At 42.7% G+C, this 12,042-nt stretch overlaps 1 protein-coding gene across 1 annotated transcript in view; it reads right to left on the bottom strand.

Moving 5' to 3' along the window:
* Positions 1–12,042, bottom strand: part of CHD6 (chromodomain helicase DNA binding protein 6) — a 181,831-nt gene that overhangs the window by 119,031 nt on the left and 50,758 nt on the right. Inside the window, exon 3 of the mRNA XM_079785076.1 lies at positions 9,374–9,894. Coding sequence (XP_079641202.1) covers positions 9,374–9,894 — 521 coding nt within the window. The remainder of the gene's footprint in view (positions 1–9,373; positions 9,895–12,042) is intronic.

Raw genomic sequence — 12,042 nt, 5'->3', positions numbered from 1 at the left:
GATCGCCCCTAACCTCTCTGCCTGCTGGCCTGATTGCCCCTACCTTGCCCCCCTGCCGGCCTGATCTCCCCTACCTTGCCCCCCTGCCAGCCTGATCACCCCTAACTGCCTCTGCCTGCCTGATCTCACCCCTAACTGCCCTCCTCTGCTGACCTGATCTCGCCCCCAACTGCCCACTCCTGCTTGCCTGATCTCGCCCCCAACTGCCCTCCCCTGCCAGCCTGATCTCACCCCCAACTTCCCTCCCCTGCCGGCCTGATGGCTCCTAACTGCCTTGGCCCCCACCACCATGGCTTTGTCTGGAAGGAAGTAGGACTTCTGGAAGATGGCCGGTCAACCCAGTCTAATTAGCATATTACCCTTTTATTAGTATAGATAGATTATATAGGATAGGATTGCTTGAATGGGGGGGAAAAGCCTTTTTCAGCAGGAGGAGATGCTCTTGGTAGACAAAAACACATAATCCCTATATCTGGACTGATAGCCAGCCCTAACCCTAACCCTAACCCTAACCCACTAGTCAACAATAAAAAAATATATTTAAAATTAAAACAAAAAAACCTTGATTTTATAATAAAACATATACCCACTTTAAAGAAAGCACATATGTGTTTACAACATGCAAGAAACTTCAAATATATAAAACTACTAGAAGCTAAAATTGGTAGTTAGAGACTGGGTGTTAGATCTGAGTATGAGAAGAAAAGTCTGGGTATTTGTCACGACACTGTATTACTATGATTTTCTTTTTTTATTATTACTTTGCTCCCATGGATTCCAGGTAATGAAAATTTTTATTTACCAAACAAATTGCATTATTTAAAAAAAGATTAGTCTTCCCATTTTTAAATTAAATCTTGTAACATGTCCATCAAAGTCTTAGCAGATAAGAATCAGTTACTGCCATAGTGAGATGCCACAATTCCCCAGCTCAGAATGACTGAAAACAGCTCATGATGGCAATCACTGTGCTCACAGACATGCATAGGTCTGGGGAGTCCAGCCTGAGAGCCACTGCTTCACCCTAGGAACAACTCTTCAGAGAAGCGTCCAGTCCAGGCCTAGTCACAGGCTCTGATCTTCTTCCCAGGAGTACAATACTGAAAACAGGGATACTGCCCCCAAAGAGCTCATTTGCAAAAATAATTCAACTTTTACTTAATGCCCATATTAGTTCAGCCTATATCCAGAGAACTGAGTTGGGCACAGATTTTTAAAATATTGGTTAAAAGAAAAAATGCAAAAAAAAACAAAAACACCCCTAATTGTTTTGGTACAGATATAGTCAGCTGTAGACAAAATGAGAACCAAATCACCCTGTCCTCAGTCCCTTTAAAACAAATCCCACTTTCCAGTCAGAATCACTTTTCACTGATACCTCCCTAACTCCAAATATGCTCATGCCTCTAGTTCCTTAGTTATCCAATAAAGCCCAGTTACAGGCATCCTGATATGAAAGTTAATGAATTTAGATCTTATATATCTCCCCACTTCTTCCTCTACTCAATATTTTTGCTGAATTATTTTAATCAAGGCAACCATGTATTACATTTTTCTTATTAAACTTTCTTTTTCATAACCCATTCTTGTTTTGCAGACAAAGCTTCATCTTGATCTGAGGATTCTAACTTAAAATCTTACAAGTTCTGCCATAACTGGTTTGGCTCAGTGGATAGAGCGACGGCCTGCGGACTGAAGGGTCCCAGGTTAGATTCCGGTCAAGGGCATGTACCTTGGTTGCGGGCACATCCCCAGTAGGGGGCGTGCAGGAGGCAGCTGATCGATGTTTCTCATCAATGTTTCTAACTCTATCCCTCTCCCTTACTCTCTGTAAAAAATCAATAAAATATATTTTTAAAAATCTTACAAGTTCTTTTCTTTGACTTGTTTCTCCTAAGACAGCTGTTCTGCTCATTTCTCTTTTCCTCTTCTTTGCTGCTTGCTTTCCTCACAGTCTCATGTCTTTGGTGAACTGTTCCTATTTAAAATGAATGAGGTTGACAATGCAGGTGTCTGGTGAGGCTATCTGCTGCCTAATAAGTCACTTTCTCCATCAACAAGCCTCAGACTGGGAGGCCAGGCCTGGGAACATGCACACAGGTGCCCCTCTCCCTCCCTTTTAGAGTATGGGCAGGGAAAGGCAGAGGAGCTGGTGCCCCTAGACTCCCTTCTTGTGGATGTCAGTCTCCACTTGCAGCCCTAGAACCTCCCCCAGAGTAAACTGCTCAATATCCCTAGAGCAGTGGTTCCCAACCTTTTTTTGGACATGCCCCACCTACACATCTCTAAAATCCTGATGCCCACTCCCGTGACATATAATTCTTATTATTCAAAAAGTGAACTCTTAGTCACGTGGAGGAAGCCTAAAAAGCCATTAACTTGCTCTAAACAAGCTTCCAAAGAACATGGCATCCATGAAAAAGAAAAATAAAAGAATGAAAGGACAGTTGAAGTACTGAGGGAAAATCACTAAGAAATCATTTTAAAAATTCACTGTTAAAACTCATTCTCGAATTGCCCCCCTGTGGGGCATGTGCCCCATGTTGGGAACCACGGCTCTAGAGTAATTGCCTAACTTCAGCCTAGAGTTGACAAACCACACCGCCACTCTGCGGATAGTCCCTGCAAGGTCTACTATGAGGAAGCACTTCTACCTCTGCTACAAGCATAGCTCCTGCACATGCTCTGAGCTGGGACTCCCTCCACAGCATTTATCCATCCGTATGATACACTGGCCTTCCTCATCCAGAAATTCCTAACATTGCTCATCTTTGAAGAATGTATTCCCTCTGTTCTTCCAGTCATTTCATTAAGATTTAGTGAATAGAAAATAAAAGTATGCTCAGTCTACCATCATAAAATTGAAAATACCCCCAAAGAACATTTATTTAAATGCAGTCTGGTCTTTTGCTTCATTTTTTCTCATGTACTAATTCCTTTAGTACCTGGCTCAATATTCACCTCTTCCAAGGGACTCTCTGGAACAGAAATGAAATACTCCTAATCTTGTAAATTTTTTCAGCTATCCTATATACAATTATACTAGGTTCTTTTGTTTGCTTGTATTTTTGTTTTTGTTTTTTATTTGAATGTTTGCAAGGCTGTTTCTCTACTCCTGAAAGCTCCTCAAAGATAGAGCCCATAGATGATACTTCTATGACACTTTCCTTCCTCAACTATATTATTCCCAACAAAAGTACTTGTAAACAAAGCAAGGCACACATTAAATATATACCAGAAAAATATATCAAGCATTAGTATTTTAGCAACTGCTTCCTTATCGATCAGGTCCAACATACATGAGACCCTAATTTAGAAAGCTCTGGGATTACAGGGGAAGCACTCCAGGTGTTCTTAGAAAACTAGGAATGGAGACTTAGTCCAAAGCTTCAGAAATGGTCTCTGCCCTTATCATTTAAATTCTTCCCCTACTTAACATAAAGCCCAATGGGTTCAAAGCGCAAGGTGTCTATTCATTGTCTTCTTACTTCTAATAAATTATTAGAATGTAAAAACAAGTCTCCCAACAGAAAGAATCTGGTCAACTGACTGCTCTGGAGCCCAAGAATCCTGTATTATAAGAGGCTAATATGCAAACTGTCCCCTCGACCAGGAGTTCGACCAAGGGGCGGGCCCCCCATTGCCCCTCCCCCGACCAGCCTCACCCTTGATCGCCCCACCAACCTCAATCAGGGGTGGGGCCGGCCGGCCAACTGCCCGCAGCCCCTTCCCCCGGCCGGACCCGACCGTGCATGAATTCGTGCACCGGGCCTCTAGTTCCTCAATAAAGATATGCACTCTACAAAGGTGATGACCTTCAAACAGGGAGGCAGAGCTGAGCTGACTGAATTTTACTCATCCTAAGTCACAGTTATCAGCTGACTCACAGCTCAAATGGGTATATGATCAGAAACTCTGGGGCTTAACTTTCTAGAAGCAGCCATCAAAGAAGAAAATCAGAAAAGGTAAAACCTTTCTTCCAGGATGTTACTAAACTTATTGGATGGGAGAAAAATCTGCTGTAAGTTGACAAAACCACAACAAAGAGGGTAAAAAGCTGAGGCACGGAAACTGGTGCTTGTGTTGGAAAAAACACAGTTTTCCACCTTCCTGTGCAGAGAAAACCCAATTCTTACAATGTTCCTCTCCTTCGAGTCCCTTGACTACTCATTCAAAACACTTCACTTTTGGTCACCAAGCATTTCTCCTCCTACAAAAACAATTCTTGGACACCAGCTTTTAACTCAATTCTGACACCATCTACCCAGAGATAGCAGCAGATTCCACAGGGTAAGGGATCAGTGCCAAGACGTCTTGCCCTCCACCCCACTTTCAACACCAGTCACCAGCCTAGGTTGTCACCCATGTTTCTAACCAACCACCTATAAATTAGAGGTTCCAATGACCCGCTCCGTGGGTTCAATTAATTTGCAAGAGTGGCTCACAGAACCCAGGGAAACATGTTTATCGGTTTGTTAAAGGATATGATAAAAGACACAGATGTACGGTCAGAGGGAGAGATACATTGGGGAAGCTCTGGGAGGGTCCTGAGCACAGGCACTTCTTTGTGGAACTGGGGTGCATCACCCTCCCTGAACGTGAATGCATTCACCAACCTGGAAGCTCTCCAAAACCCCTACACTTGGCATTTTATGGAGACTTCCTCACATAGGCATGATCAATTATTAACTATTTCTAGCTTTTCTCCCCTCTCCGAAGGATAAGGGGTAGGGCTGAAAATTCCAAGCTTCTAATCATGGGTTGGTCTTTGGTGACCAGCCCCCAGTAGCCATTCAGGAACCCACCCAGAGTTGCCTCATTAGAACATTTCATTTCTTTAATTATAAAATGAAAACACCACTTACTGTTATTTAACAATGGAAGTTATTATACGCTATCTTATATGAATCTTATTTTCAGGGAGAAGAGCTCTATCCATTACTTCCAAGAAAATATCAAATTATATATATAGATAAATAGATAGATAGAGATATAGATAGATAGATATAGATATATACATTCTATATATACAAAAGCCTAAGCAACCATGACGACCAAATGACCAGAACGACCAGTGGACCAGTCGCTATTACACGCAATGACCACCAGGGGACAGACGCTCAATGCAGGAGCTGCCCCCTCGTGGTCAGTGCACTCCCACAGACAACCCCCCATGGCCAGCCAACGTCCTGTGGCCAACCAACCTCCTGCGGCCAGCCAACCTCCCACAGCCCTTCCCCCTGCCAACCAACCTCCCACGGCCCCTCTCCCCGGCTGTCCCTGATCAGAACCTCCCACAGCCCCTCTGCCCCACTGCTGGCCAGACAACCTCCCGCAGCCCTCCCCCTGGCCAGCCAACTTCCCACGGGGGTCTGGGTGAGACGCCCCAATTGCCGGCCAGGCTGAGGGACCCCACCCATGCACAAATTAGTGCACTGGGCCTCTAGTGTGTGTGTTAATAATATATAAAATCATATCTATATATATAAAAGGCTAATATGCAAAGTGTCACCACAAGAGTTCAACCGGGAGACTGGGAGTTCCATCACTCGCTATGGTGGTCAGCGCAGAATGAAGGGAGGCCCTGGCTGGCAGCCAGAAGGCCCTGTTCCGCTCTGATTGCTGGCCAGGCCTAGGGACCCTACCCATGCATGAATTTCATGCACTGGGCCTCTAGTATTATATAAATACATATTTCATACATAAAGTAAATTTATATTATATATAAATTAAATATATTTATATAAAATAAATTTTATGCCTCCTATGTAGCCAATAACCTGACAAACCTCTCTGGTAATGGACCCCCAGAACCATAAAAAAACAAAAAGCATGGTGGTCCTGATCTTAGGCACTTAACTTTTCTTGAGGAGACAAGTCACCCATACAAGAAAACAAAAGTGTATGGATGCCCTATCCAGTTTGGCTCAGTGGATAGACTGCTGGCCTGTGGACCAAAGAGCCCTGGATTCAATTCCGGTCAAAGGCACATACCTTGGTTGCAGGCTCCTCCCCAGCCGGGGCCCTGGTCGGGCGTGTGCAGGAGGCAACCAAATCAATATATTTCTCTCACATTAATGTTTCTCTCTCTCTTTCCCTCTCTTCCACTCTCCCTAAAAATCAATAGAAAAATATCCTTCTGTGAGGATTAACAAAAAAACAACAGTGTATGACTGAAAGGTAGCCTATTGCAGAGGGAAGTGTACAAAACTGGGGATCAGGAGGTCTGAGTTTGTGACACTTGTAATCAAGTTACTGCTTCGTGGGTCTCCGTTTCCCTGGCTGTAGTACAACAGGGTTGGACTAGATCTCCTTTAGTCTTCCCGGGTATAAACATCTGAGTGACAATGCAAAGTAAGGCTCCAACTGCCATGGAAACTGAGACGGGATGGGTGAGCACACTGGTTTGGGAAGCTCTGTGGAGGAACTGGGACTTGCACTGAGACCTGAAGAATGGAGAGGACTTGGAACACTGGGAGGACAAAGGGCATAATGTTGAGACAAAGAGCAAGAGCAATCTGAAGGAGAAATGAGTCAAGTACCTTTAAGGGCTAGTGAGTTCAACCTGGCAAGATCTGTTGTCAGAGGCAGGAAGGCAGGGAGAGGTGAGACCCCAAAGGGTTTACATAACAGAAAAAGGAGTCTGGATTTTGTCCTGGAGGCAGTAGGAACAATCAGAGGTTTCTAAGCAGGTATAAAATGTTAGAGGAAATCCTATTTCCCTATCCCTGTGTTTTCATGAGGAAAATCATGTTTTACTACCAAGAAGGGAACAATACTGAAAACATATTTTCGGCCTTTTTTCACACTTCTCACTTCTCTACCAGACTAGTGAGACTCGGAAAAGAAGCACATGTGGCCCAGGAGCACATGTGGCCCAGCGTCCTCTCTGCTCAGGGACAAGCCTGCAGTTCTGATGGGAAAACTCAACTGAGGGAGTAACTTACAAGAAGCCTGATTCTGGCCACAAGCCAATGGAAATTTGTCAATCCAGTTATCAATAATAAAGCTTAAGTGCATCTCCATCTCTGTTGACTATTTCTCAACTGGTGTGAATGAAGAGAGGGGAAGAGGGGGTGTGATTTATACCACCAATTATAAACATAAATAAGAAAACAGCAGTGGTTCAGAAAGATTAGCCAGGTGGCAGCTAGCAAGATGGACTGAAGGAGGAAAATACTGGAAGCCCCTAAATCACTTCTGGAGCAACTGCAATAATCCAAGCATTCAGTGAACCATTTGTAACCATCAAGTATTGTCTGGGGGCTAATCAATAACTGCTTACATCAAGACATGTACTTGAGTCAATCTGCAAGATGATAAATCAAAGAGCTAAAAAAAAACACTGAGACTTAATTACCAACATATATTTTTTTATCAATTAATGTCACTCTTTCATAACTAAAATTGCTTTTGCTGACCAGTAGGGTCATTAATTAAAGGAACCAAAACAATTTAATAAATATATAAAGGACAAGAAGTGAAAGGCTTGACATTCAGAATCCCTAATGGGCTACATAGAAAAATTCTATTATGTTACAAGTCCCTCTTACATAGTCCCAAAATCAAGAGAGAGAAAGCTTCATGGAACTTGCCCACATTTATAAAGGAATAACTAACCCTATCTATCCATCAGCATCCTCCCAAAGGGTGTCTTCTGAATGTCTAAACCTCAAGAGATTCTGTTTTCTAAGTTAGCATCCCTTGAAAGTACTACCAAACACTTCTCTAACTCATACTTTATACAGACTAATCAAATCAAAATCAGGTTTCTTCAATATCTTCTACACATTCATTTGCCCCAAAATGGACTTTCCAGCAATGTCTGTATTCATCACCTTGTTTCACATTTTATCCAAAGTAAATGTGAATTCCTTTTAGAAAGGGAAGAAAATTGTAAGCACCAGTGGCTAAAGTGAGTTCAGATACCAGATAGCTATGGCTTTCTGGCTTTCTACTGCCTTACACACAAACCAAGCCCCTTATTAGAGCTGTGAAACTCTCCTCCAATTACCCTAATTCTAAAACATTATCCTGAAGGATCCTGTTTTCTGTAATAACCAAAATAAGTCACTCCACTAGCTCACATCTGACTCTCCTTCTTCACACATGCTATTACCTGAGAACCACTTCAGCTTCGCAAAGTAATATGAAGAGGAAAGCTATTGGCAGAAGACAGAAACTCACTCTGCCATCCCTTACACACGTCAGAGATCAGAGTTTATACATTAGGTTCACTGAGAAACAGAGCCCACAAGTTTCTCATTAGTCAGAATCTTGATTTTACCTATTTATCTTGACCTTCTGGGGCAGGCAGACATTCCTAGGATCCCACCCAAGCCTCTACAATAGACAAAAGATGAAATCTCCCGCCAGACAGAAGGGAATGAACTTGATAAGACAGTCTTAACTTGGATTACAAAATTATCCATCTGGTCCCAACCAACTGTCTTTCTGAAAATGAACTGAACCATATAGTAAATTCAGAGTTGCAGTAGACAACACCTACAATGCTTTCTCTCTTTAAAAATTACTTCCTCCATGCCTCACCTCATACAGGATGGACTACTTTATGTTCTGCTAGCATTCGCATTTTTGTGTTTTTATGGGTGCCCCTGGTCTATATTCTACCTCTGCACTTAGATTTTAGAAACTTAAATTCCTCTTAAATATATTTAAAAAGTTATATATTTGTTGTTTTGTATATCCTCAAAATATGTTCTGCACAAAGAACTGAGAAATAAACCAAACGTAAAATATTACATTTGTATACAGACGACAAATGTTGAATTCCCTGAGTGCATCTGGATCCTGATAGAATCTGCAGCCAGGGCCCTCAGTTATCACCCAACTCCGTACTTGGTCCATGTCCTCTCATCTCCCTCTACATGTGGTCTCCTCTGGTCTCATTTACTCACCATTTCCTGAGCACCTACGGACATGTCAGGCGCTGTGTTAATGCAAATAAAGACTAGGAATGAATGGTCCTGCACTCAAGAGCTCATAGCCTAGGGAAGCTTGGCAATCCTTTTCTTCTGCACACACCCATGGCTTTAGCAGGTTACCTGCACCACTGATTCCCAGGACTGTACCCCTTCTTTGCCGCTGTATGCTGCTGCTGTTCTAAAACCCGCTGCCCTCCCTGAATCACACTGTAACATCCCTTCCCTTCCATGCTGAGCATGCTAACATACTCTAATTTTTAATTCAATTGTAGGGCCAGTACTAGGTTATCTTTCTCTCATTACGAGGTGAGAAAATGGTTCATTTTGGCCGAACGTAGACAAGTTTTTTCCAGAGCTGGATAAGCCCAAAGGCATACTGCTTGGTAGAGACAGAGCCAAGAGCTCGGAATGGGGTGAAGGGGACGCACCTGGCCTTCCTGGACTTTGTCCTGGCTGTAGAGTCAGCACCGCTCCTCTTCTCTTTGGCCTCCTTGGTGCCCGAGGCCTCCCGGGGCTTCCGTGCTTTCTTTGCTCCCTCCTTCTGCTTGGGATCCTTGGGCTCCTTGGCCCTCCTGGGCTCCTTGGCCTTTCTGGGTTCCTTTGGCTCTCTAGGTTCTCGCTTCCTCTTTGGCTTGGGCTCCCTGTCCTTTCTTCCCTTTGCTGCCCCCTCTTGCTCTCCTGGATCCTTTTTCTTCCGTTTCTTCTTCACTCCAGTGCCTCCTCCTCCACTGTCCTCCATCCCATTATGAGATGTCATTTTCCTAGGAAAAAGGGTCTCGGCTTCCTCTTCAGCAGTGTACAGGTCCTTCTGGGGCAAACAGTGACTGGCAACATCTTCAAGTTTTTCTTCCTGATCAGTGCTGCGGTCAAACGGGGAGGGGGATTTGTAGTCAAAAGTGACGGAGGCATCAGACATTGGGGAGTGATTCAGAACTTTTAAATGTGACAACTATAAAAAGAGAGAAACAAGAGTATTACTTTTCTTTTGCATGCTTCATGCAAGGAACATTATTAAGTTTGAAGGCATGTATTTGTTCAACATTTACTAAGTTCCTACTATGTGTTAGTTCGTCCAGGGCTAGGCCTTGGGGATATGGTGGCAAACAGGACACACATTATTTGCCTTTCCTCTGGTGGAGCTATACCAAGTCATTGTTAATAAGAAATTATGTAAGAAATTCATATGTAAAAACCTCAAGGACTTTCCACATTATATGCAAAATTCTGAAACATTTTTAAAGCTCCATGTTGTTAAACAGGTAACAACAATAGTTTCCCACAAAATACCTTTAGATGGCACTAACAGAAACAAACCCAAGGAACACTGTTCTCACCTAGAGTTGCATTTATCATGCTCATACACAAAAGTTCTATTCAAATGTGTTCATGAATAAAGGTAATATTACTTGGGTGATAAGGATGCAGGGTCAAACTCAGTATGTTGCTTTATATCCCCCAAATCTTTGCTCTCACATATCATTAAGCAGCATCAAAATTCAGCTGGTTTGATTTTCAATAAGAAAATCTGCATCATTCAAAACTATGCCTTTTATTTTTAACTAAAAATGGTGTTCTGCTGTATGATAACCTAACTTATTCACCAGATTCAGCACCAAACAACCTTTGCCCACATGGAAAAAACAACTACCATATAGGAGAAAGCTTTCTTGTGATGGATACCATTAGAAAGAATGTGTCACAGAAGCTAAAGGCAACCCTAAAAAGGAAGTTCCAAAGCTGTTTTTGAGCACCATCAAACCACTTCTAAGGAAACATCTCTTTGGAAGCATAAGTTACAGCTCATACTTTCAGGTCTGGTGTGGCAAAGTGCATTTGTCATTTCATAACTAAGCTAAGGTTGGCAGTAATCTGGTAATAACATGGATGCCAGTTTCACAGAGCAACACACTCTCCTGTAATAACCAAAATAACTCCCTTATTTTGGGTCAGGAACAAAGAAACTAACTTAAGGAGAACCTGGGAGGGACAAGCAGGCTTTCCAGGAAGATGGTTACAATGATCTTTGATGGCTCAGGAACAGCACCATATGTAAGAAGCCTGCTCTCCTAACAAGAGGTCTGGCTGGTGCGAAAGGGCACAGACACTTGCCAGGTGGTGAGGTCTGCCTCCAGTGTTCTGGTTACCCAATCTGTGCTCAGACTTCCTGGCCCACCCTGGGAGTGATGGAGAGTACAAAATTCAGCTGCATGGTTCCCCTTCTGTTGTTTCCAGTTCCCTTCCCTCATCTGATATTCCCAAGCATAATCCTAAGCATAACACTCAGAATCCCAGGAGAAAAAAGATGAAAGAAAGGATTTTTTTTGGGGGTAGAGGGAGGATCTTTTTCATAACTAAAGCCAGCCTTATAAACAAGCCTAAATCCAGAGGAAACTGGTCATTCTGGCAGGACTCACTACTTTACACAAAGTGAAAAACAATTCAGGGTAACTACTGATTTCAGTACTTGAATGGTTTAGGAAAAGGAGGAGCTAAAGAAACTTAAAAGGAATTTAAAATCAAATACAAGAAAATGATTAAAAAGTGGTAAATTTTGTTATGTGTTTTTTACTGCAATAAGAAGAAAAGAAAATACAAGGCAACAAGAAACCTAACAGTGCAGCAACAGGTGCCCAGTGAAGCTGAAGCCCTGTTAGTGCATAACCATCCCTGGTATTACTAAATTCTGTGCCAGGGACACAGGGCCCTCAGGAAGGAAGTTTTTGCTTAGCATGTGAAGGTGAACACACTAAAAAAGCAAGAGATACAGATTTGCTTATTAAAGAGGCCTTTAAAACAATACATTATAAAGACCTGGTTTCAGTAAAGCAGGTCTCTGTAGGTAAAAGTGGGATCCTCTCTTCAACTCATACCTCATGTCAAGGTCTCTCTTTTGAGGGATAGGCTCTCCAATGAAGCTGAGGCAGATGGAAGCAACTGGATATTCAATTCAAGGGAACTGGCAATAACAATAGCGCAGCTAACATTTACTGGACACATAGCATGCTTCATGATTATCTCTAGTCTTCACAACAATCCTATAAGGTTACTGTAAAGATGTCATTTTATATAGAAAGAAATAGAAGATTATTGATGTTAA

This window comes from Cnephaeus nilssonii (assembly GCF_951640355.1).
Source record: "Cnephaeus nilssonii genome assembly, chromosome: 11".
NCBI classification, from domain to species: domain Eukaryota; kingdom Metazoa; phylum Chordata; class Mammalia; order Chiroptera; family Vespertilionidae; genus Cnephaeus; species Cnephaeus nilssonii.
This window is presented reverse-complemented; position numbering and strand designations above follow the sequence as displayed.